At 40.6% G+C, this 26481-nt stretch overlaps 3 protein-coding genes across 10 annotated transcripts in view; 1 reads left to right on the top strand and 2 right to left on the bottom strand.

Annotated features, from left to right (window-relative positions):
• Nucleotides 1-5391, top strand: part of npas3 (neuronal PAS domain protein 3) — a 220275-nt gene extending 214884 nt beyond the window's left edge. For 4 of the 6 annotated variants that reach the window (XM_027013213.3, XM_027013212.3, XM_027013214.3 and 1 more), the window contains one exon: nucleotides 779-5391. In XM_027013213.3, coding sequence (XP_026869014.2) covers nucleotides 779-2214 — 1436 coding nt within the window. In that variant the 3' untranslated portion in view covers nucleotides 2215-5391. The remainder of the gene's footprint in view (nucleotides 1-778) is intronic. The other 2 variants (XM_081721169.1, XM_081721167.1) reach the window with 1 other exon arrangement.
• Nucleotides 5392-9306: 3915 nt separating this feature from the next.
• egln3 (egl-9 family hypoxia-inducible factor 3) lies at nucleotides 9307-21610 on the bottom strand. 3 transcript variants are annotated; one of them, XM_027013208.3, is made up of 5 exons: nucleotides 20785-21603; nucleotides 12174-12293; nucleotides 11329-11465; nucleotides 11152-11225; nucleotides 9307-11045 (listed from the first exon to the last, which is right to left on the bottom strand). In XM_027013208.3, exons 1-5 carry the CDS (start codon nucleotides 21358-21360, stop codon nucleotides 11017-11019), a joined length of 936 nt encoding a protein of 311 aa, XP_026869009.2. In that variant the 5' UTR covers nucleotides 21361-21603; the 3' UTR covers nucleotides 9307-11016. The 3 variants fall into 3 exon arrangements, with proteins under 3 accessions (XP_026869009.2, XP_026869011.1, XP_026869010.2); XM_027013210.3 differs by lacking the exon at nucleotides 20785-21603 and adding an exon at nucleotides 19377-20698; XM_027013209.3 differs by lacking the exon at nucleotides 12174-12293 and having other exon boundaries at nucleotides 20785-21610.
• A 2277-nt stretch (nucleotides 21611-23887) lies between these two features.
• sptssa (serine palmitoyltransferase, small subunit A) lies at nucleotides 23888-26481 on the bottom strand. The gene is made up of 2 exons (XM_027013166.3): nucleotides 26077-26481; nucleotides 23888-24559 (listed from the first exon to the last, which is right to left on the bottom strand). The coding sequence occupies exons 1-2, from the start codon at nucleotides 26177-26179 to the stop codon at nucleotides 24459-24461; spliced, it is 204 nt and encodes a 67-aa protein (XP_026868967.1). The 5' UTR covers nucleotides 26180-26481; the 3' UTR covers nucleotides 23888-24458.

Below are 26481 nucleotides of genomic sequence, written 5' to 3'. Positions count from 1 at the left end.
CCAGCCCTCAGCACAAAGAGTGCAGACAGTGTCAGCCACAGCTGGACTGCACTGGGCCTCTTGCTCCCTTTCTCTCTATCACATTCTTCTCTCTCTCTCTGGCTAGCTCACGCATCCTGTCAGCGTCTAACAATGTCTTCCTCTTATTACTAATGTAACTAAAACACTGATGAGGGTGTGCACCAGATCCATGAGGGGAAAAAAAAGAAACAGATGAAAACAGAAGATAAAAGCTATTACTTTGGGGGATAATTAATCCTCTTGTAACAGTAATGGAGGTGACATGTTTTCAATAAGTCAGTGTGGGATAACAATCTAGTCATTTGTAAACTTCTGTGTACTGCTGTGGTTATGCATGGACCAAGGAACCTGACCTAAATTAGAGTAGAGCAATTTGCACAACTCCCTTGTCTATAGCGGTGTTAGACGATTAGTCACCGAGTGATGACTGCAACTTCTGCTAAAAGTACTGCACCACAGAGCTGACAGCCTGTGTTTCCCAAACCATCTGCAAATATAACATCTGTGATGAAGATTCCTCCCTCATCAACAGATCTATAACCATCTGCATCTGTGCCGTATCATTTAAAAAAAAATTACCCTATTGATATCCACAGTGAAAATTTTCTGCAAATTTTTAAATGTTTGCCAAAAAGTTTTCATATGTAAATATTTTGTGTTCATCCCTATTTATGTATGTTTGCCATAACACAAGCCAAAGCCAAATGACTTTAGGCCACCTTAATCCTGCTCATCAGCTCTCCCACTTCTCTTCCAGAAGACAATGACAACTCCAAGTCGGACGGGAAGGGGAATCAGTCCTCAGAGAACAGCGAGGACCCAGAGTCGGACAGCAAGAAGCCCGCGGGCCGGCCGTCGGAGCAGGAGATGAGGAGGCAGGAGGAGGGAGACAGCTCCAGCAACGCGGAGAGCCAGGACAGCGACGACAGCCTGGAGCCCTCGGACTGCGAGCCCGAGCTCAAGCAGGAGCGTCTGGCCCAGCTGGGTGGCCTGCACGTCAAAGTGGAGCGCTACGGTGACGGCGAGGTGGCCGAGCTGCGGGCTTCGCCCGCGTCTTCCTCCGAGGAGGAAGAGGAGGACGAGGAGGAGGAGGAGGAAGAGGAGGAAAACGACAGCGGCATGAGGGACTGTAACAGCGGAGGGGAGCTGAGCGGCCCGGCGGCCAGCAAGCACCAGAAGAGGAAGAAAAGGAGGAAAAAACAGAAGTGGGAGGTGGGACATCAGCGGCTGCGGCTGTCTCCCTCGGCAACGGCAACCACCCCGAGCCCCGGCAGTCTGGAGCCCCCGCTGAGCGAGCAGCCTCCCCTGTTGCCCCCCCCCTCGCCCACCACCGCCTCCGTGCTCAAGATCAAAACGGAGATGGCCGAACCCATCAACTTCGACAACGACAGCAGCATCTGGAACTACCCACCCAACCGGGAGATCTCCCGCAATGAGTCACCCTATAGCATGACGAAGCCTCCAGCCTCCCACGATGCCTTCCCCTCCCCCCAGGTAGCCATCCCGGACTCTGTCCTGACTCCGCCCGGCACAGAGAGCGGGGCCAATGGCAGGAAGCCCAACTTCACAAATAGCAGCAGCAGCAGTAGCAGCAACAGCGCCCCCACCTCAGCCTCTGGCCCCGCCTCTGCCGGCCTGGCCCCGCACTCCAATTCGTCTGCATCCGACCCCCTCTCCCCACCTCTTTCGGCCTCGCCGCGGGACAAGCAGCAGGCCACGCCCACCTCACAGGGGCCCCTCCTCTACAGTAGCGATCTGGAGGCCCTCCAGCGGCTGCAGGCGGGGAACATGGTACTCCCGCTGGTGCACCGGGTCACGGGCACGCTCGCGGCCACCAGCACGGCCGCCCCGCGCGTCTACACCACTGGCACCATCCGATATGCCCCTGCAGATGTCACCCTGGCCATGCAGGGCAACCTACTGCCCAACGCCCATGCCGCCGTCAATTTTGTGGACGTCAACGGGCCTGGGTTCGGCATCGACCCCAAGACGCCCATGGAGATGCTGTACCATCACGTGCACCGGCTCAACATGTCCGGCCCGTTTGGGGGTGCGGTCAGCGGGGCGGGGCTCACTCAGATGCCCACCTCCAACGTCTTCACCACGGCAGAGGGACTCTTCTCCACGCTTCCATTCCCAGTCTATAGCAATGGCATCCACACGACACAGGCTCTGGAGCGCAAGGAGGATTGAAACAAACCACCAAGACCATATTACTGTGTTCGACTTCAACTGTGTTCAAATGAATCTGTAGAGGCATAAGACTGTGTTTCAAGTTGGGGGGATAAAATGGAATGTTCTAGCACTTTGAATTCCAAGCAATTGAGCTTGTGTAACTGAAATGAATGGTTTCTCTTCCTGTATCGTTCTATCTCTCTTTTCTCTTGCGTCCTCTCCTTCCTCGTTCTCTTTATTCTTTCTCTGGTTGTCAGTGACATTTTCTCTGAACAAACTAAACAGGCTCAGAGAGTTTTCTTTGGCCACAGAGAAGTCACAGTGCCGTGGTGTGTGGTTTCTCTGTGGTAAAGCAAGGTGTACTTTTTTGACTTAAAGGCAATTCAAAAAGGAGATTGACATGAAAAGAAACTGTTCTCATTTTTATCTTGATGTGATCAAGTTTGACGCTGACAAAAGGATGTTACCCTGTTTGACTTAAATGAAAGGGGTTTAGGGTTCTTTCTTAATGAGGGAATAGTATTTTAGAAATAAGGCTTTTTCTTCGTTTTTTTATAGCTCAGATTTAACTTACAAATCATGCATTTAAAAAATAAGCAATTTAGCCGGGTATTGACCTGTGAACAGAATGTCACTACGCACTCCCAGGACTTTGGAACATGTCAGTGTGAGATTCCTCCAGCTCCATCTTTTTCCAAATCCATGGTGCTATCATCAACTAACCCTCACTCAGCTGGCTGATGTAGGTACTGTTCCAGAGCTCAGCACGAATGACAACTTGAGAGATTTTCTACTGAAAAGTCCAACCTCTAACAGACAACTTTATTTTTCTCTGGGTTCATCCACTGCAGAAAGTGGAAGAGGCCCTTATGACGGCTTAATCCGATTGGGCCAGAGAGTAGCGAAGGCTCTTGGGGTGGCACGATCTGATTGGGCCAGAGATTGGCGAAGGCTCTTATGGTGGCTTGATCTGATTGGGCCAGGAAAGGCATCTGGAGCAAGCTGATTCTGTTTCTACCTTTTAAGTGAATCACTTTTTTTCTCTCAGTGTAACTGAGGCTAATTTTTGCATCATAAACTTGAAGATGAATGTGAAACTCTAACAGACTCTGGTCAGAGGTTTTTTCCCCTACTCCCTCTTTTCATTGGAAGCCTGGTAACTTTTATCATCAATACCACAAAATCAGTTTACCTATATCCTTCATGGACTCTGAAAACCACATATCAAGGAGATTGTAATAAGGACATGCATTTTCAATCAAAAATGTGTTTTGAAAAATCACATTCCTAATTTTTTTTCCCCCCCACTGTTGCCAAAAAAAAAAAAATTACTGTCACAGTTTGATGTTAAAAACACTGTGAATTATCATTTGAAAAAGAAAAAAAAAAGAATGAAAGAAAAGTAATAAAACAGAAGAAAACGTTCGTCTTTTGGCAGCCATTCATCACGTCATCTATTACCAAGCGTGATAACCGTAAACGTGTACAATGTGTAAGTGTCATTGGCTGTCACTCTCCATAGCGATTTCAGTGTGTGTTACTATATGCAGTATATACCAAGCTGATGTAGCTGTTTCGTCCTTTGTCCTCTCTGTGCTAGTTTGGGCTTGGGCAGGGAGACCCTAGTTCCCCCTCCTAGTCCCCTACAGTCTTAGTGAACCAGTGGAGGTTAGTGGGTTTTTGTGTGGTGGCCTTCCAGTGTAGTGTCACCTTTATGCTGCTTCCTTTCTGTCTGTGTTACTTTTCTGTTCCTGCTGTTGCTTTGCTGTCGTGTAGTCTACAGACCTCTCTCTTTTTCTCAGAGATAAAAGACTCTTAACTAGCTCAAAGGTTTAAGGAGCCATTTTTTTGCCACTGAGGAATTCTGGGATTGCTGTTTCCAGCTCAAAACAGATGAGGATTAAAACTGCAGTAGCATTTAGACCTAAAGTCTGAACTGGAACCTCAAAAGCCCAAGTTGTGAAACATTCCCAGAGTCCCTTGAGCTTCTCACGTGCATTGGGTGTATTTCATTGGTTTCCACCAACCTGTTGACTTCAAGGACCCTGCAACTCACAGGTAATAAACTAAAATGATCATGGCAGTATTTCAGGACAATAAACGATTTTAAAGATTTCTAAAGAGATGACAAAAATTTCGCACTATAAAATCTATTTTTATAGGTGTTTTGGAAATGCATGTTTACTAAGTTAATTGTTTGGTTTTACTCCGTTTCGTTCGGTCCAGGAGCTTTGTTAGAGTTCAGTGTTTTTTAGTCTGTCCTGCAATGAGGAAGGGAAGCCTGGTGTCTTTTTACAGAATCGGGCGACTCCCGAAAATCAGGAAACTCCTGTCTGTGGTTTCTGTGATGTGATGTAACTTAAACCCAGGTCATGATGTTGGTGTTTTTAAACGAGCTTGTTGTTGTTGAAGTTGCAGGAGAGCTTGGTGTCACTGTCGGAGGTTAGTGGGACTTCGGTGTTTTCCACGCTGGTGAAATGGGGGGGGGGGGGGGGGGCAGCTCAGAAACAGACACTGTGAACCAGGAAATACACCCATATGTTACAAGCAGACCAGCCGGGCGAGCTGTCTCAATGTTTCTGTGTTGTGTCAAAATGAGTGCTGGTGATTTAATCTTAAACTAATCTCAGCTGCTGTCAGATAAATAGTGTTTAAAATTACAATATGAAAAATCACTTCATTACCTGTGAAAACTGTGTCTGTGTTTTTAACTATTTCTTGTACAATTATACAGATTCTTTTATGAGGAACTTGGTGCCAAGTAGCTAAATACGGGAGAAAGAGGTTCTCTTAGTATCAGTGTTAACAGTGTTATAAATTCTAAATACAAACAAATTAAAATATTAAAAAGAGAAAACTATGGTACATTTTTATTTTGTTTTTCTTTCGTTTGTTTTAAGTTGTTTTTATTTTTTATTTTTTCCAAAAAAAAAAAAAAAACGTTACTAACTGAAGCTAACTGAGTGCCTGGCTTATTTTTTGAAAAACATCTTTTTTCTTTTTTTTTTCATTTACCATGAATAATGCTGCAATTCAGAAATGTACATACTTCATTTTACAACAGGGTTATTTTATACTTTTGTAGGTTTTCATCAGTTTAAGCAAACGTCATACATGGTTGTCTTTCTGTAACACGGTTCTTTACCATCTTACAGGTGTCATTTTCATAATAAACTTCTCTTGGATTCGTTACAATCTGGCATCATTTCTTTTCCTTTCCGTTCATCTCCAGTAAACACCACACATCACTGATTTTCCTCCTTTATTTGTATCCTCGTTTATTTCTGTTGTTATTTATTCTGGACTTTTTTTTTTTTTTCCTTCTTATGAGACAAGCAGTTGACGTGTGCGCTGTTTGCGTCACTCGTCGTTGGTTTCACGACTCTCGGGGGGGTCACGCCGCAGTCGCGCCACATGCAACCACTGTCCCCCCCGCAGTAGGCTGCCCCTTCGCTCACTGGGTCCGGGACTGTCCATTCTGCCCCCCACCCTTGCTGGGTGTGGGACAGTCATGCTATTCGTATGCCTGCGCCGAGCGGAGCAGTGGGCAGGGGTCCAGTACATGTCCTTTCTGTTGAACAGGAGCTGACGGGTATATTCGATGCTCTCTCGTACCTCCCAGTCTCTTCTCTGGGTTTTCAGTTAGCGGGTAAAGCAAGCTGCACCCTCTGTGTCATCTGCTATACTGATCTCACTGTAACTCCAACAGAGACACTGAATAAATGGGGAAAAAAAACGAACGTCTTCTTAAAAGTGTTTTATTTTCGCGTGCGTTTCAGTGGTGTGCTGGAGGAGCGTGTGCGGAGGTGAAAACAGGCACAGTTCTTCTGGTGCCACTGGGCTTCAGGTGGAACTAGGACGGCTCTGCTGCTGCTGTTCAGAACGCGGCGCAGTGGCCTTCAAAGCCGCACAGCTCCCTCGCTCTTACTCACCCTCTTTCTCCATCATCTCTCTCCACCTGTGTCTCTCTGTGGGTCTCTCTGCCCCGCCCCCAACTGCAGGCACTGAGGGGAGGTCACAGCCAAAGCCCAGCAAAAAACTCCAGCCAACTTTAAATATTTTACGCAATTTTAAATGAAGGCCATGAATGATAGATCACAGGAGAGAGGCAGAGAAGAAGGCTAGACCTGAAACCTCCCTAATGACCACGAGCTGTCCATCTCCCCATACTGTCCTTATTGGGAATCGTACTGTGAATTCATATAGTATCTCATTAGGTGTGTGCACATCTGCAGGTACACAGCACCTGGAGAATACATGAGAGAGAGTTCACTCTTACTAACTCATGGCACGTAGAATCTTTACATAGTTTAGTTTTACACAAATAGTGATTCTGTTTAAATACGTGTTTGTTGAATATACATGATAACAGACAGCTGATACTTATGATTAGGCCTTTTTAATATAAGAATAAAAAATTAAGGGTTTAAGCAAAATATGTAAAAAAAAAAAAAAAAAAAAAAAAAAAAAAAAGCCTATTTTCATTTAAAAAAAATCATGTCAAATTATAGTAGATCGCTGACATTTTTTAAAAATGCTATATATATATATATATATATATATATATATATATATATATATATATATATATATATATATATATATATATATATAAAAATTACAGTACCATTCAAAAAAATGAAAAAAAAAATTATAATATTTAGACTGTAGGAACTTATTGCTTGAATATTTCTTATCATCTTTTATTGCCCCGTGTTATATTATTTCACTGCAGTCCCTTTACTGCATTCTATTCTTTAAAATAGGAATGTTAGATGTGTTAGATCAACAGGGCAGATTAAGCACTAAACACATTACAGTTTGAATCCATTCAGGAATATCAGAGTTATTAAAAGAGTACATAATCCCTGAAGCAGAAACAGATAACGAATTTATTTTTTAAAGTACTTAAGTTCCGGTGACTAGACATAGGGAACGCTTTGAACTAAGAAACTTGTGCCGCTGAGATGATGCGTTTCCATTTCGCGAGATAATAAATCTGTGTCATTTAATGTGTGGCAAGAGTGACATCTAGTGGTCTTGTGAGAAATCGCTCTACTGTGAATTTTGTATGGCTTAGTAAAAACATTACAACGTTACAAGGTAAAAGGACTGGTACTCATCTATAGTAGTAAGCATCTTGATCTCACAGCTCATACCTCAATTGCCTTGCGGTATTCTAAACAGAACAACTTTAGGACAAGAACTGGTTCAGTCGTGTCTGGATCAACGTGCCCCATGCATGTTCTATGCAGGTCATACCTACTGTTTTACATGACTATGTTTTACAATTTTTGGCAGAATGATTGTGACTATGTACACTGGCATTTCAGCAGCAAAAGGCTAGTTACGATCAACAAACAAATGACCACTAGAGGGGGTGCTTAAGCAATAAATAGATCCTAGCAGACCTCTGGCATGGTTCATAAGAGTAATACGTGTAAACATGCTGGTAGCGCGCATATAATTAAATAAATAGCTTCTCGAAGTTTCCTATAATTGTCAGCCATCTCCGGTGATTACCAGTAATTCTTGTTTACCCTACGCACGTCCACCTCTCTCTTTTTGTTCCTGGTAACTGCTCAAGGTTAATCACTGGATCCCCAAGCATGCAAATAGCCACCGTTTCTGAACCCAGTGAACACACGTGGTAGACGGTACTGTTGGGTTCGCTACAGTGGAGGTGAATGCTGCGTCTAAAGCAGGAGCAGTCCTGCGTAACCGTTTCCCACAACCCCCCTCAGATCAACACCGTTCTAGAGGAGTACAAGAGAGGAAAAAGAGGTCTGACACTGTGCTTCCAGTCCAGTTTAGCCCAGTGCAGTCCACCATCAGGTCCCCCTACTGATTGGCGGTGCACAAAACCTGTGTCCAAGGTCAACACAGAGAGCTTTGGTTTAACATGGGGCACAACCAAGGTGAAAATGGCAGACGGACATGCACAATATGCGGTAATGACTAGATTCCTGCCACTGGTCAAGGGATGGTCAGTGCAAAGATGAACAGGACAGGTGTGGAACAGTCAGACAACAGGGGCAGTTGTGAGGGAGAGACAAACAAGGAGTAGTTCTACAACCAGTGCAGGGCAAGGTGACAACTTTGGCCTTTGACAAGATGTGTTTAACTAACTAAAAAGTTAAACACATCTCCAGTAATGACGGAGGTTAGAGGCACTTTTGGACAGTACAGGTGCTGAACTTGCAAACACAAACAGGAAGTAAACAGAACAAATACACATTCATTTGAGTGCGCTCAGGAAAGACATTTACGGCATTTACCATCTCCTTCACCATTCACCAAAGTTGACGAGCAAACAGGCCCCCGTAACCCTTCTTAGACAAGCAGCCGATCTCTGACCTCAGTCACATATTTACATGACAATCGATCGAGCTTGCACAAGGCCCAATGGGGAAAGCATCGGTTTACTGGGTGCACACAGCTTGTAAGCAGCACATAACAAGCAGTTTCAGGTTGGGGGGAGGAAGCTTGCACTCTCTACTGTGCACGCACACTGCAGTCTTTACAGAGTAGTGTTTACACCCCGCTGAGAAGCGCGAGATACTGAGCATACTGGGTATGCAGACGAACAAACTGCCATCATCACAGAAAAGAACATTGGTCTTTTGACACACGGGCGATTACAAAATGCACTATGGAATGGTTTGTTTCCCCAATATCACTCGGTACACTGATCAGATAGTGTGGAAGGGCTTCCACCCAGGGCCCGGGTCTCGTCTCTCTTAGCCAGTTCCACTGCGGAGGTCATGACAAGGTTCATTCTAGTTCTGACTGGGGTTTTGATGAACCCAACACACAAAAAAATAAATCACTTTTATCATCATATGGTGTGAGCAGACTCTGTGCATTTCAGAAGCAGATTCCTTACTTGAAATACATAAAGAGAAAAGCATAGAAAGGATGCAGATACACAACATGGAGAAATGGTATAATAAATCTCATGATGAACACGTAGGTCCGCATACATAAGGCGGCTTTAGAAGAAGTAGGACCTAGCAAACGTCTAACGCATCTCTGCAAAGAAAAAGGGATATGGAAGAGTGCCCAGGAAGCCGAAGACACCAGCTGCAGAGGAAGCACACAAACAGCCAATTAACATGTGGGATTCTTTATTTGCCATTTACAAGAGGGCATTAGAGTTCTTATCCACCAATTTTGTCTAGATAGTAACAGGTTTAACCTGGTAAATGTCATCATTCCTAGTGTGCACATAATCTTATCAGGCTTCCCATTATTTTTCAAATATAATGAACACATTACATTTACCAGTGGACTACAGTATTATAGAAAACCAAAAATTTCTTGCCCTAATGATAATCAAACGTGGCGAAGCCATGAACGAAGGCATTCTTACGTCATCTATGAGCAGCGTTGCTGACCAGCATGCAAGTGGACACATGGACCAATATGTTTCCCTTTACTTTAAACAAAAACAAAACGCGAAGGGGCACACAGTCTCTAATAATAAGGACACATTAAGTAGTTATTAACTTTAAATTAGAAGATTGAATGACAATCAGCACATCTAGATTATATACAATCTAGTCGCATGTGAAGCTGTTACACATCTATTGAGGAAAAAAGCTACTTGGTATCCTAACCTACAGTACACCAATATCTGGAATGCAGATGTGGCTAATCCTTGGGGCGAAGCCACACTCTGATTTTAAAACCATTTTGATTATATTCATATACATTCTTATCTAGAGGCTTTGTTTGTCAAGTGCATTGTACAAATCCTCAATTAATGAGCCAATTTGTGAAGAGTGTGCTGATGGCACTGGTTACACAACCGCTGAGTCAACCAAACTGCTGGAGTTCAGCGAGAGTTTTCAGTTCACTAAATACTAATCCCATCCTAAAGATTCAAGTGACATCTACATCATGGTGGTCTCTCATTATCTGATAGATATCCACCATTTAGTTGTTGCAAAATCACAGTGTGTCTTTCTAAATTTAATTTCTTCAATTCAGGACAATTCCAGAGAGATCATTTCAGGAACAAGAAAGAGGTTTTGAAATGATCAAAATCACACTTCATGATTACCCTCTGAAACCAAGACAAGCTACTAGATGACAGTAACAGGCTTCTACCAATATATAGTTGAGTGATCATGTGAACTGAGCATGTCCACAACACACTTATACAATGATAAACAAAAAGCACAAAACTATTAAAACCCATTACACAAGTACATCAAGGCAAGCCCATTAAAATGAACCTGTTGTAGAACATAGAATGTTATAGACTGAAAAGTATTACAGTTTGGTTTTGTTTTTTTTCTTATAACTTTGTGCCAAGGGCTTCACAGGTCACATAAATCATTAGGTGATAGTGCTACTAGGGTTTGAACCAGTTTATTAAAAAGTCACTTTAAAGTACAGATATGAAAGCAGCTACTCTCACATAATTAAACAGAAGCTCCGGAAGCAAACATTTCTCAAAGAAATAAAAATAAAATGACAACAGTACAATGACACTTAATGGTCATATGTTTTTTCATATCATACCCCCTACCCCAGGAATCTATTCAACCATCCTCATCATCACAAACACCACATAAATTCAATTGTGCTGAAATGCTTGTGTATAAACGTAGCCATTCTCCTGCATACACAGAGCAGCAAGGCAAAGAATATACACCGAGCTATAGTTTCCAACACCACGGACGCTTGTTTGTACAGGGAGAGGGGGTACCTTTAGTGCAGCATCACAAAGAGCCAAAACAACGCGAAATGCGTGTGCACGCACACGCAGGCGCAGGCCACTCAGTGAACGCAGTTGCGTCTGAAACTCTTCAGCTAAGACGTGGTGCTGTCTTGTGAAGAAGCTGGGAAAAAAAAAAAAAAAAAAAAAACATAATAAAATGACCCTTAAATGACCTTTGTAATAACAAAGAAGAGACTTGATGTACCACTGGCAAAAGCTAAACAAACCCGTCAAGTCTCTGAATCTTCTTTTTGCTTCAGCTCTCTCCTCTGAGTCGAAGTACCACACAGTGATCGCATACCTACAACACCACAACAGAGTTTCGGTTTGTTTTCCAGCTTATAAACACTCCTCACCTTGCAACAGACCCGCATACTTTTGTGCACGTGCACGCACACACACACCTGGTAGAAAAAGACGGCTGTACTTCATGAGGATTCCTCCGGTCGGACCAGAAGAGCAGCAGTCGATCAAACAGGGGCTCGATATCAGCTACATATGACTTTCCTTCAGGAAATATGCGCAGAACTCCACCATGCTCCTGGAAATCAAAAATGGCATCATCATCATCCACAGCAGGCCTGCTGTGTGCAGTAATGTACAAAAAAGACCACACGGTAGGGCTATGATGATGACCACATTACCCCAGTCCCACGGTTACGTGATGGCAACTCGTACACATTTATTCTCTCTCTCACACACTGTGTTCAGAGTCACCCAAACTAAATTAAACTTAATTTGTGTGGCTTCAGGCATATTGTTTGGTGTGTGCAAAATCAAGTTTTGCTTTTTGTAACTTTTCTCTCTCCCCGAACATCTTCGATCCGCAGTAGGCCCGTTATTATTCATCATCATTATTATAGTAAGCGGCCCAATAGCTGTGCAACTAGCACTTACTGTACCAACTATTTAATACATGTTTCCTTTTAATGTTGCACTTTGCTATTTTCAGTCTCAACTCCTAGGCAAAACTACAAAAATTACTTAAAGTTAATGTTGTGATTTTGATGCACTATGAAAAAAAACAAATATCAGGCCATAGCCTAGTTATTAACATTATTATGGCTGTAAATGTGCCTAAAGCATTTATAGTTCAATAATAGAATAAAGTTCATTTAATTTACAAGTTGCATACAATTTTGGTCTTTTTGGTCAGACCACGGTGAAAATGTTGCTTTCTCGCCGTGGTAAGAAAAAATCCATACCGTCACAGCCCTACCACATAGGCCAGAAATAGGTCCTGAAATACCTTAGCGTTCCAGTGTTTGTTGAGGTAATAAATGCAGGTGACACACCGCCCATCTCCATTGGGGTTATCTACGTGTTTAACATAACCTGCCCCATTGCCTGGATAGCATGCTACCATTGCCTGCAACAAAACAACACATTTGTTAGGTGTGCACCAGAGGCACTCAGTTGCAGCCCATTTAAATGTTGATCATCCAGATAAACAGGCTGCCAGTGGGTGTAATGCACATTGTTTTAGCTTAAGATACATTGGCTTCCGGCTTAACCACCAACTGTGGCAAAGCTATGGGAATAAAGTCCCTAAAAATTTTATTTCTCACCAATGGATTGGATTGCTTTAAATAGTATCAATTCATAATTTGAGGTTATGGTGTAAATGTGTTTTTAATACCAATCCCTGTGTAATAAATTGCCAAAATAAATTAGACAATTCACCAGGATGCTAAAACAGCCTATCTACAATAGACACCCAGGCTTGGCAACTGACTTGTTGGTTCTTTGTAGAGGTTGGGGTGGTTGTCGCTATAACTCTTGTAAGTGTAAATCACCAGATCTCGTTTTTGTTTCGTTTTTTTAAACAACACTTTTGGCTTTATTGCACCACATGTGCAGCAGTGTGAACCCTCCACATTGCTGCTGGTGTGAACAATCTTGGCGGTCAAGCTTCAAAAGGACTACATGTGTATTCCTTTCCAGCCTCTGTCCAACCGAGTCACATTAGCCCATGCAATTTGATACACCTACAGACATTCTTTATCAAAATAAAGTCTCCGTAGTACCAAAGCATTCTAGTGTTGAAAAAGCATTGACATTTTGATGAGTTGCACAAAACCAAGTAGGTGCTTTGCGTTTTTCTTCTTTTTGTCCATCCCTCTGGCCACAGCACGGAAAACGTCAGGGAAAAGGAACACGGAAGGAGTGGAGAAAGCAGTAGAAGGAAAAGGGAACATGTAGGTAGTGGAAGGAGATCAGCGGGAGACCTCCACATGTGCTGGGCTTCCTCTGTTTATGTCACTGGTTGGAAACTTCCATCAATCAATATGGACCCCAGCGCAAAGTTCTAAAGGCCTGGCAGACCGATCTAGACACATGCTGGACCCCACAAACTTGTCCGTTGCAAGGCATTCTGTATACAGCATAACACCACACCTCTCTGCCACAAAGGAGCGAGGGGGGGGGTGTGTGTAAAATAGTCCTTCTCCACACAATCCCGGCCCCACCTCACCCTCTGACCCCGCAGGCAGGCTTGCACGCGATAATATACCCTGCTGGTTATACCATACATATCCCATTATAAAACCCGGAAAACAAATATGCTCTGCAGAGTACAATAGAGAATACTGCGCTTCACCCATTCCTAACTATATTGCAAATGGGGTGTGTGTAATGGGATTTTGCATTTATAAAATAAAAAAAAAATAAAAAAGGACCTGTAGTAGTTACTTAGTTACTGGGACTTAAAGATTACACTCTTGGGGGAGAGAAAAAAAAAAAAAAAAAAAGACACTTTGAAATTCTCGCCAGTGAATTTTTTCATAAACTGATTATAGTTTAGATTGAAAATGCAAAGAAAGCGACATATCACATATTCAATGTTTAAAGTTGAGGCCCTATTTAGCAAAGAACTTTTGTATTTTAATCAGTTAAATAGCTTAGAATAATATCATAAAACTTAAGTAAACAGTTCAGTTTATTATATTTAAGTTTTTCAATTTACATTTTAGTTAAAATATCCAAGCTATCCAAATATTACGACCAGCCGCATACATAAAAATAAAAAGAAATTTGTCTGATATTTGAGTGGGGAACGAGACAAGGTTGTTGTTAGTCTCCTCTTTTCACACTGTATATTGAGCCTCCAGCTCAGGGGATACAACAATAGTTACTGATAAAAAGGTATGTATATAAAAGCTGAAGCGCACTGCATTATATGCAGATGACATTTTCTTATTTTTGAGCAATATGCTTGTGTATAAAAGGTAGCCATATTTGGGAATTATACTAATCTACCTAAAGATTTTTCTACATTTTGGATATTCATTCTGGACCACTTATCATGGCAGGAAAAGTTGATCTTCAAAGACGGGCCTAATCCCTTTTTTCCATGTTGGTTCTAGAGCTGAGTCTATAAAGATGAATGTATTGCCACAGTATAGTATAGAACAATACTCCCATTCAGGACAAATAGGAAATGATGACTTGGCTTAAAATCCTAGAGAATCCATGGATTAAAACCAAGTTCAAGATATGGAATCAAGCTATAAAAGAATAGAATTTAAGTAACATGTTAAGAATAATTAGATGGAGTGTTCATGATTCAGAGTGTATACACAATAAACTGGTTTAAATTGAGATGGTAAGAGGAATAACAGCTTTCTGAACCTCATGGAAACTGCAGGATTTTCAATCCCTGAGGAATGTTGAACCTTGAGAATCAGGTCTTATTCAACACAAAGATGTATAAGGGTTTAATGGAAACTAAGCACAACAATATATTAAAAACAAATGGGAAGAAGTAGGTAATTGTATTATTCCATATGAGATGTGATTTAAGATCCATGAGTTACAATGGAAGTGTATTAATGCACAGTCTTGGAGAAGTTGATTAGAAATGTAACGTGTGCTTCTTTTATTACTCCAAACACACCAGTAAGGGGAAAACCACAGACTATGTGGGGGGGAGAGGCCGGTTGATCACTGGCACGTATTCTAGCAATGTCCTGTATTAAGATTCCATGGAGCCTAGGGAAGTATAAATTAATTTTACAGTGAATTAAAGACATTGTCCTTGGGGATGCTAAATTTTGACCCATGTTCAGACAAATATTTAAAGTGCATTATATTAACGGAAGGAAATATAACAAGGCAGTGCTTAACTCCTTATCCTTTGATGAACCTGATAATGGAAGTAAATGTAATACATTTATATATTATAGAGATTATAGATATACACGCTTGGTGTATTGATGGCTATTTATGTCATACACATCACTTATCACTGTTTTGTAGAAAACAACTATATACAATGTCTGGAAAGGAAAAAAGGGAATAAATAATTTAGAAATGGAGATTCTACAATATATTTATAATATATTTTGTAATACATGTCATTTCTTGACTTCAAATATCTGCCTTTGCAAAAATAATTACAAACATTATTATTTATTTATTATTATTATTAGTAGTAGTAGTAGTATTAATAATAATAATAATAATAATAATAATAATAAAACAGTGACAACTGGCCTGATTTTTCATAGCTTTCAAATTTACCATTGTAATGTAGAAAATAGTACTAATAATTCTAACAAACTAGTTCCACTTGTAATAGACACTGTCTAAGCCAAGACGTTATAGAACTGAAATAGGTAATTCAACACTTAAGATTTTTATAGGCTATATAGATTGACATTCAGGAACACCAATTTTAAGCGATTGACTTTTGCGCTTTTTATCTTGTAACTTCCTGTTTACATGACTAGCTATTATAAAACAAAATAGGTCTGCCTGAGAGAACTGGGAATGAATTCTGCAGTCCCTTTACCATTGCCAAATGTCTAGACGACATTTTATGGGTTGGGTGGACATAATATTTCCATAAGTTAAGTCTGGCCCTTCTGCAGAGTCATCCAGTCAGTGTTGGGAGAGGTAAGAAAGCAGCCTAATGTCACGGGTGGAGGTTTTGCTGTAATTGCGTCGCCAATGCCAAACATACATGATTCACGTCGAGACGAAACCGCTCGTAGAATGTGTTACACTTTGTGAGTTTGTGGAATTATTTATATTTGGGTAATTCATTAATTGCGAACTCAGTTACTTAACCGAGTCTGAGGAACGTGTGGTAGTCAACACAGAGGGTAAAGCAGTAAATACAACTGCTCACAATTACTCTGACAAAAATTCAGCCACTATTCATATAGCTGGAGCATTAGTTAACTGGAAGAGGGTTAGTTAGCTGCAGCTACCTAGGTTCATGTTTACTGTGTTGGTTCGGTAACTAAAATCATAGTAGTTACTCTTGACGTGACTTGCTCTCATGCTCGAACTCAGCTGCTGATGAGAAACCGTAAGTATAAAGGCAAAATAAATAAGACAGTCTCGTCATTGAATCTATGGTTAAATTCGGTTATTTATAAATTTTAACAATTCTAAACATACCCTCAAACTTCTGATAATGTCTTGAACATAAAAATGAAATGTTTCAAAATCTAACCCTTTTCCCCCACTTAATCATTGTCCCGACAGACCCCACTCAATTCAGTGGTGCTCATGTTTACATTTCCACGGCAGTTTTTATCATGGTCCCTTTCTCGCAATAAGGGCACATACGTAGGTTTGCCGTCATAGCGCACTGTAAACATGTATGGAGGAGTCTGGAAAGGGGAAATGTGTGTGAAGAGAGAGAGAGAGAGAGAGAGGGAGGGAGGGAGAGAGAGAGGGGGTTGGCTTTCTGCCAACACCATGAAGGTTTAATGGTAGTGCTACGTGTTGAGCGTGAGGCTGCAGCTATACTACACCCAGTACACAGTAAAGCCCTCCCCAACCCTCCCCCCCTTCTCTTCGTCCTCCCTCAGGGGTCAGATAGCAAGTACACGCAGCCCACTTTCATGCACAGCATTCCAGCTAAATTAAAGGCTAGGCTACTCGTGTATAACAAAATATGGAATCTTTCATTTGAGCTTGCATTTGGACTATTGTATTAGTTGCTCCAATAATAACACATGTTCTTTATCTGAAACGTTACATCATTCAGAAGTCTGGATTTTTTTTTTGTTTGTTTGTTTTATTGCAAGGCTACTTTGCTGAGGGACTCCTGGATTTTATATATATATATATAAAAATAATGTATGTATAAAAGTTATAGGCTATGTGCATTCTTTGATTCCAATGTAGAAATCTTTCCCTAAAATTAAATTTTTCCCTTTACTTAACTATACACCCACATTTACAAGGTGCTTGCATGAGAATTATTATCCAGAATGTGCTGATCCCATCATGTCAGCCATCAACCACATTCACAGTTTCACGTCCACAGTCAGTTTTGCAACTTGCTGTCCTCCATTTATTAGCCTACCAGTTGTCTAAGTGGATTTCAGATCTGTAATCAGCATAAACAACTTTTATGTGAAAGTACTGTAGCTACGTGATGTTTTCTTGAGCCTAACACAGAAGTCAGGATAGTTTTCAATATTTTCACTACCTCTGCCCCAGACTAACCTGATAAGTGCTTTTGTGAAGGACATTACACTGGTGGTAGAAATGGCTTTTGGTCAAAGCCAGTGCAAGATTTCACAAGGGGGAAGAGGGTACAGGTGACTCTGCAGCTGACTAATGTGAAAGACTCACTTCCTCACATCCTGTTGCCTGGCTGGGCTTCCTGTGAAGTGGAAACTGTGGAGAGAGTCACGTACTACTCTTTATGCACTCTCTCATGGCCAGATCCGACAGCCTATCTGACATTCATCAACTACCGCACCACACCATGACAAATAGCTACTGTAACTGTACTAAGCATCCGAGATGAAGGACAGTGACTCAACCATTTGGCAAGAGACACGTCATACACATTAGCTGCAAATTATAAGTCCAGTCAAAAAACTTTAACGCTTACCAATATCTGCAAAAATCAGATATTTCACATTTGTGTAATCACGTTAAGGATGACAATGAGAAATGTGTTAAATCTATAGTATTTTAGCATTGCTTTTAATTTATTTGCCCAATTTAAAGAAACCAGTCTAGTGACATACTGATCAACTTTTTTTTTTTTCTTTTCTTTTTTTTTTTTATAGCAGGGGTGGGTAGTAACTCACCAATTGCATGTAGGGTTACTTTACTAGTGTTTTCATTAATTTGCCTAGTTGTCATGGACTATTTTCAAATTATTTTTAGTCGATCATTTACATTAGTTGATTTCTTTCTTTGCGTTAATTATGTTTTTTGGTGTATTACTTTGCTGTGGCTCATACTCCTCGCTTTAAAAAACAAACAAAAAAAATAACAGCAGCAGCTAGTAAATGTCAGCTTCTATGCTGTTAAACATTGCAGTTCTGTACTGTGATAATAGATTTATATTAATTTATACAGGCATATTAGCCTCCATGCAAAACAAGAGTGCAAATCTTGTTGAATTCACAGTTTATAAAATTCCTGTGCCCTACTCAATTCTATACACTACATGCTCACAGAAATCTGCAAAATACGGAGACTGAATAGATGAAGGTCAATATGAAGAAAACGTTTTTAAAACCATTTCCTGTCATGTGGGCATACATGTAGCCATGTGTACTGTTGGATCAGTGGCATACCTGCAGCCTCCTTCCCATCTCTGCTGAACAGTTTTAGGCAAGCCTTTGTTCAGGAGGTCTGAATGAAGTTAGAATAATCAGACTTGTGTATTGCATATCTCTTATACACCACGACGTTATCATGTTTCTAATCTACTGACATCCAGTTACTTTTCTTCCTGCCTTTCAATTTACACCCATCTAGAATTTTGAAGAAAAAAAAAAATCACAATCAAGAAATTAGAGTATCTTGGGAAATAAGAGACAAAAGAGAGTTGTGCTTGCTTAAACAATAATGAGGACATCAGAAGAAAGCAAGAGAAGAAACAACCTTGTTTGGATCAGTGTAGTTATGTGCGCATGTAACTAAAATCTAAACTAAACTAAAATTGTGTGTTTTAATAGTTATGCTCACCTGAAATGAAGGGATAAGAATCCAAAATGTGACATTCCAATATAATAAAAATGAAAAGACCAAAAAATGTTATATCCTACACTTTGTTATTATTAGCACAATGATTTTCACTTTGCTGTGAAATACTTAGTACAGTTACAATTTTAATTAAATATAAGCAACCTAGGTGAACAAAGGTATTTTTCTAGTTCAGAACCATAATACTTATGTATATATTCCGAAGTCACAGAAATCATGCAAGTTTGTAACATGCAGTAAATAATACTACATTTTGTGTTATGCTCCATGGCGTGTTGGTGTTTATGAGACCCAGACAACTATGGAGCATAACACACAATGAATATATCTAACGTTTGGCAGGTACATTTGGGGTCGAATTTGTCGTCTAGTTTTGTTCCAGTCTACAGCACAGTGCAGTAACAGGGTTTATTAGTAGTAATCCTAGCAATAATAATTTGTCCAAATACATTTTTATAGACAACGGTTTCAACGAGACGCTTACCTTTGACCGGTCGCGGATAACGTTTTTGCCAAGGCGTCCAACGCATAGAGATATAAGCTTGTCAATTAGTTTTAACAAGAAGTTGATCGCTTCTGTGTCCTTCTCGGTTCCACTAACCCACGTTATCTTATCACCCCTTATATGTCTTTTGGAAACTCCCGAACCTCGACCGGCAAGTTGCCCATCTTTCAAAACACCTGAACAGTGCATTTGTTTCACCTGAGCCAAGACCATGTGGCCAACTATTTCGCCCAGAAAATTATCCGTGTAGAAGAAACCTTGATCTAACAGAGCCGGCACAATGTGCTCCAGTGCCAACTGCTCTAACTTCAAGTCTTCCAGATGCTCAAGAAAAGGCATTTTGCTACCAAGGCGTCCAAAGACAACTGCTTAGCGACGCTCGCAGTCGCGTAGTCTGTTTCAGTCTCAAAGAGCTGGAAAATCCATCGAAGTCAGCAACGAAGAGAGAACATAAAATAACTGTTGTAACCGACGTTCGTCTTATTTATTTGGCTTTAATCCAGCTCCAGACCACGGTTCACGAAACAGGATTTTAAAAAAACACCTGCCTGATCATGTGGGACGTGCAGATTGTGTAGTAGCGCTCAGGGGGCGGGATTGACCCAGCAAACCCATTCACTTTGTTTGACTGTGTCGGGAGAGGGGCTTATTGACACGTGTTTAGCGAAAATGTATTCATATGTTCACACAAAGACAAAAATATTAACGTGCACTGACAAACACCAAATTTGTACACAGGCTACCAGATTCACCAAAGAAGCAAAACGTGATCATTATATTCGCGAATTGTATTATTAATGCCTATTCAGCCTAAGATATGAGTATTTGCATTTGATTTCAATCTAGTATTACCGGTAGTTTTTCGATTTTTGGTGACATTTGGGATTTTAGGACATACACATTTATTGGGGTCTGTTAGGCGTCTGAACCGCCATTGAGGAGCGCGATGGCCGCATGTACGCTAGCTCGAGCAGCACGTCCGTTCCAACACGCGCATGGCGCGCGAGCAGAAGCCCAGCAGTCGCGTAAAGCGGAAATGTGGAGATTCTGCAGTCGTTTCATGTCGCGAATGGAAGCGCATATCCGAATGTAAAACACCAGCGCTATAACAGTTAATGAATAGGACAGTTTACCGTACACTGAAACATTATAGCACCCGTCATCGTATTGTACACTTTAACACGCAACGTCAGATGATGTAGAACAAAAAATAAATGGTGTAAATGTTTCATCAAGTGCCATGGTATGGGGTCATACTTGGGTAACTTATCGCTAACACGTTAAGCCTAAAATGTATTAATGCAAGGATAATTGACATAAAGCTTAACATAAGCGCTTAGTTAACTACGGTCTATTATTTTACCGTTACAAATAATGGAATACTGACCTTGTGTCTCCCTCTAATTTTGTAGCTCCCAAGTTTGCCGTCCGCGAACGTGATAAGTTTGTCCATTCTCGACAACAGAAAGCCTATGTTGTGACAACCGGTTTCAGTCCCGTCTACCCAGGCGATTTTATCTCCTCGAATAGCCTTACTTTTGTCCAGTTTTTGGCAGGCTAGCTGTCCATCTTGCATTTTCCCACCTTCGTGAACGCATCTTACTTCTTGCAGGATGCGGTCTCCGACCTTGTTTCCCAGAAAGTTGTCTATGATACACAAGCCGTATGAATTCATACATGGGACTATATACTGTAAGACTAATTTGTGTGTGTTAAGTCGTTTGTGTTCTTTTGATTTGGGTCGGTTACTGCGTGGCTTCCTGAGCTGGCACGGCAGACCGCTGTTCTCCCCGTCCTGTGGGTCTGCGCTTTCGCTGTTTCGGCCACTCATTACTGAGTACCTGTGCTGCACTTTCCCCGTCCCCTCGCCACCTGTCGAAACGATAAGCATCCCTTGAGTATCATTTCTAGCATTGTCTTCGGGGAAAAAAACTTCCGAGAGACTTTCCTGATGTTCTGCCATTTGCCTATACGGTAAGCGACCGCGCACTTATCATTCTCAGTTCATGTGTGCGCCTTGTGCGTTACGTGAACAACACAAATTTATCACGCGCAAACATAGACCGCGCTCAAGTCGCACAACCTACTTATGTCAGTTTATAAATCCACTGAGTCATAAATAAAATTCATGGGAAGTAACTTGAAAAGTACTCAATAGCCTAACTGTTAGATAAGAGATCATTCAAAAGGTGCGCAGTCGTGTGAAACGTGCGCTTTACACGAACTTTTCAAAATATTTGCATACACGAAACCAGGCGTCAGTCCATTAAAGGAGGCATTATGCTTGCTGGGCTTTAAAGTTATTTTTGACTCCACTTTGTGGTAGTGTGTTTGTTTACACCTAAGTTGGTGCATTTGTTTGTGTTTAAAATATTTGATGCAGGGAAAGCGTTTTTGGATGCTCTTGTTTTTTCTTAATAGAGAAGGAATAGTTAATGCATCCCAACTTTAGCTTAATATAAACCAATATGAATTCAGGAATAAATATCTTTTCATAAATATATAATTAAATCTTTTTTAATTGGTGCTTAGGATGAATTACTTGAACCTAAATGAATGGTGGAATATTGCTTTTATTATGTACATTGGAACTTAAGTTTTTCTAAGCCTAATATCAACACCATTCTAAGGACAATCATGCACCCTGAAGTAAGGTATAGTTTCCTCAGGATTACTGTTTGTTTGGCACAATCTCCTCGGCAAGTGCTTTTTTTCCCGAATCTTTTACATTTATCATCATGCTGTTTTTTTCCCCATTACTAATGGTAATCATTACACTCGTTTGATATGTACGGTGTGTAAGCGTAGTAGTTCCTATGTTCAGCTGTTACTAATTTTACAGGAACTGGGTCATTTCCTTGAAGGATTTCCACTATGGGTATATGTACTTATAGCAGATTGTGTGGGTGAATTCAAAAGTACTTCTCAGAAACAGATTGTTTGATAATGAAATATCAGGATTTTTAGGGTGATTAAGATGAATACATTGGTAATCAAATATCAACAGTCACATTTTAAGTTCTGTTCCACGAAGTACATGTACATGTAATATGAAACTAGTAGCCATTATGACCTTTAAGTAGTTGTGTTTAGCCATAGCTGGTAAGACATCTTCATATTGATTTGCTATATATAGTGCCAGAAGACAGCCCACAGAAAGTGATCTGATCATGTTTACCAACACCTTCGGGCAGCAGCTTAAACCCACAGAATCTTATTATAATCACAAAGTTGCCAGGACATTCTATTATTATGGCCAGGTTGGCAGGACATCCAATTTGCACTGTATATGAGGTGTGAACTCTAGGCACTCCTTGAGCATGTACGTGAGAACGTCCTCATCCTGTAGTTTAAACAGTAACCAGCTGCTATTTCCATTCCATGCCCCTACCAACAAGATGAACTGGGCAGAATATCATTGGATGATATATAAGAACCCACCCACAATACATTGTGCAAACAGCAGGCCTGCACATGTACAGATTTCTACATGTTAATTGGATTTTTCAGGCACATTAGACATTAAAACAGTTGTTATTTTCCCCAAGACTTACATAATTGCCTAAAAGAAAGCAAAAATTCCAAACCACCAAGTTTCTTTGCTGCTGCTAATCTTTTCAGCTACAAATGAGTAACATGCTAAAATACTAAACTAAAATACCACTAGTTCAAAAGCTTATCACATGCCTTATAATTATGAAGAAAATTAAATGTCTACATGCTTGGAAAATGAACCTCAAAACTGCACTTTGTATGAATTTACCTTTTAAGATCACCTATGTAACTGTCCCACTATGTGTAAGGGACAGAGTACTGTCATACTCTGCATATGACGTCCACAATAACATCCTAAAAAACTGGAAATTGTAGATTGTATATATGCATAGTATACATCCCCTCTTCATTCATCATAACATATGTATTTATTCATTAAACTGCATTCCATTTCCTTGCGTCTCTCCTCAGCCACGGGCAGAGCAGTTACAGAAAGCATTTCACTGTCAGTTATACCATGTATGACTATGTACGTGACGAATAAACTTTGAACCATCCCATTGGTCCCACCCACACCAACTCCCTCCACCCACCAATCAGCCCCCACCTGCCCCCAACACTGTCTGTTCCCTTGCATGTGGCATTATTTAGTGGAAGCTACAAGCAAGGCTAGAACAGTGCACTAAAAAGTAACAATTTAACAATAAGGTATATGCATTTAACTTTCAATACATATGATCATCTAAGCTTCGACGAATGGCAGACCATCAATTTAAGTCGTACCCAGACACAAGCCAATTTTTTTTAAAGAAAGTTGCTTTTTTTGTGTGTGTATAAAAGATGAGATTTAGAGATCAAGAGCACATTTCCAAAATGACTCCTATTGCATGCTGGATAAAGCATTCAGTGAAAACAGTAAAATAAAAAATGTCACATTTCCTATGACAAATCTTGTGCAATGCAATCTATAAGAGAAAAGAAAGGTGGCTACATGATACAGAGAAGAAAATATTTAATGAAGTAGTTTTTAAATACACAGAATTACCACCTGAGAGACGCAATTAGCTTTAAAATAAATCAGATTTACTGCACACGCAGCTTCCTGCATTGGGTTATGTAGGAGGTGACTAAGAAAAAAGGTTTCTGTACAATGCTTCACTGTGACAGTCATTTTACCATCAGCTGAAATAAATCTTTACAAAACATTGTAAATATGTATACAATGAAACATACACATTTATTATCACAAAATATTTACCATCTCAAATTTGCCATTAACAGAAACAGAAGCATTATAAAACATTATACATTATACAAAAAGACGCATTATTTAATAGCAGGGCAGTATGTGCTGAGAGACTGCATACTTATATGCTCTGCGTAGCCACAGACATTAGGACAACGATGGAGTTATCTATCGGATTCCTCGGCCTGTTTCTCATCAAACTGTACATGTTTCCACAGATTAAAGGCGAAGGTTAAACAGTCTTGCGTGAGAATGTCTCTTTCCATCCACCAGAGGGAAGCCATGGGCATCCTGAAAAGCATCAGCACCGCAGTCTGTCATTAGAGCATTTCAAAGTAGTGTAAGATGGCCATGATATGCTGGGGCATGAACACATAGCCAGTGTAGACAGCCATTGCTGCTACAGAGACCAGGAGAGAATCTGAGATGATGTTAAAGAAACCTCCAGAGAAAGCACTACTGAACATGAGCTAAATTACACTTGCTGTCAGAAATGCAAAACAAAACAAAAAGAACAAAAAGAAAGCCACACTGCTTTTGAAGAAGCAAAGCAAATAGTCAAGTGATCAACTGGCTGGCCAGTACTCCCCTGGATCAGTGGTGACAGGCGTTTGCATTCTGGTCTATGACATGAAAAAAGGTGCTAATGCTAAGTTTCCCCTCACCTCTCTCATACAAGGAGAATCACAAATCCTATTTTTCAGACAAATGCTACTTGAATTTCCTTTGTATTTAACTTTGTATAAAAACTCATTCTGTATCCTTAAGTTCAATAAAAGCTATCTGCCTCAAAATCCTCTCACTGGAAATGTTTCCGTCTTCCACAACATTGATCCTTTGCACCCAGATCAAAGAAAAACTGCTAGTCCCGACATGTGCATCATTGTTTGCCATGAGCCCAGTCACAACTTTGAGCATCTGAGAAACACATATCTGTCACTGCAACCTGCATTTGTGGCCTAAGCAAATGGCCTAAGCAAACATGGCACTTTAGTATTTACTGTATTACTATGATTTGGAGTAAACTTGTTTTAGTAACATTAAAAATATCAACCATAGATGAAGTGCATACTTCTTTTAGATAAATATGTGTAAACACCACCTTACCAAAATCCTTTACAGATAAAATTTTCTAAATATCTACAAACACGACTTGAATTTGAATCACTTAATTTTAAATTCAACTGTTTTTGAATTATATTTTCTATTTTATAAGAAAATGAATAATATAAGAAAAGGATTAATCTTTTAACATGCACAAGTATGTTAAACACTTGTTGGTGTTTATAGGACACTTTGATTTACTTTAATTTTCTGTTAAGGTGTAACTAACTACGCTGGTCTTAGGGGGATTTAAGTAAAAATAAGGGCCCATTACTGTGCGTCAGTTCTCAACAAACCTACTCTGAACACCACTTCCGCCTACTTCCGTGCTGGCGCAATGACGTAAGACAGTTCAGAAATGTTGTGATCGACACATGGAATAAAAAATGTAAAAGGCCATGACGTAAAATTTAAGCAACGTTCACGGCGTCATTCAGCCTCATCGCAGCGTATTGAACTAACGCGTGGCCCAGTTTCACAAGTCACTCCAAACAGCGTTATAAGTTCCCCAGCCAACTACACCACCTTCTAACGAATCACCCCACACAGGCCGTTCAACTGAACTCTGCCAGGTTAGCTAACATTACCTAGCGCTGTGAGGCAGGAAATTATGTAATGTTTTGGTGAATCAAAGATCTAAAGCAATCTAAGTTAATTAATAAAATCAGGTTGCTGGAATAAGGTAAATAATTTTACCCATTTGTACGGTGATCCAGTACGATAGCTAGCTATATAGATACATAGCTAACGTTGCTTACCTAGCTGGTAAAAGCAACGTTGGCAACGATTTTGAATCATGAACAATACGAATAGAGCCATTTCTAAAAAGGATACTGAAGACGGTCCGCTCCCAAGGCTCCAGCATGTATAGCGCAGTGACAAGAAGGTACTGGTAATAAAACCAAGATATTTGTTTCCAAGCGTCTCCAAACGCCATGTTATCAATCTGCTTCTCTCGGTTCCTCCGTAATCCTTCCGGTTTTCTCACAAACTACGGCTTGTTAGGCATCACAATGACGCCACGAAGAAGGGGAAAAAGCTGTTTCTTGGTAGTTTGATTCTTTTGTTACATCGAAAGACTAACCTTAATTTTACCTTAGTTTTACGTTCTAATCCTATTTGTAAGTACTTTGCTCAAGATTCTCTTATGCGTAGTCTGGTCAAACGTTAGTTTGACCGCCCTCCTAATTATTTAGCTCAGGTACCACTGCTATAAGGTGGAGAAGGGTATTATTTTAG

The sequence above is a fragment of the Electrophorus electricus genome, chromosome 10 (genome assembly GCF_041902795.1).
Source record: "Electrophorus electricus isolate QZ-2024a chromosome 10, ASM4190279v1, whole genome shotgun sequence".
NCBI classification, from domain to species: domain Eukaryota; kingdom Metazoa; phylum Chordata; class Actinopteri; order Gymnotiformes; family Gymnotidae; genus Electrophorus; species Electrophorus electricus.
This window is presented reverse-complemented; position numbering and strand designations above follow the sequence as displayed.

Excerpts from the sequence above, each read along its gene's own strand:
- egln3 (XM_027013208.3), bottom strand. The coding sequence starts at position 21,360 with ATGGCAGAACATCAGGAAAGTCTCTCGGAAGTTTTTTTCCCCGAAGAC. Across the intron at positions 12,294-20,784 it reads AAATTAGAGGGAGACACAAG|GCAATGGTAGCATGCTATCC; the intron begins GTCAGTATTCCA and ends GTTTTGTTGCAG. Across the intron at positions 11,046-11,151 it reads AAGATTCAGAGACTTGACGG|CTTCTTCACAAGACAGCACC; the intron begins GTTTGTTTAGCT and ends TTTTTTTCCCAG.
- sptssa (XM_027013166.3), bottom strand. The coding sequence starts at position 26,179 with ATGGCGTTTGGAGACGCTTGGAAACAAATATCTTGGTTTTATTACCAG. Across the intron at positions 24,560-26,076 it reads TTGGGAGCGGACCGTCTTCA|ATTCTCTCCTGGTCTCTGTA; the intron begins GTATCCTTTTTA and ends ACATCATCTCAG.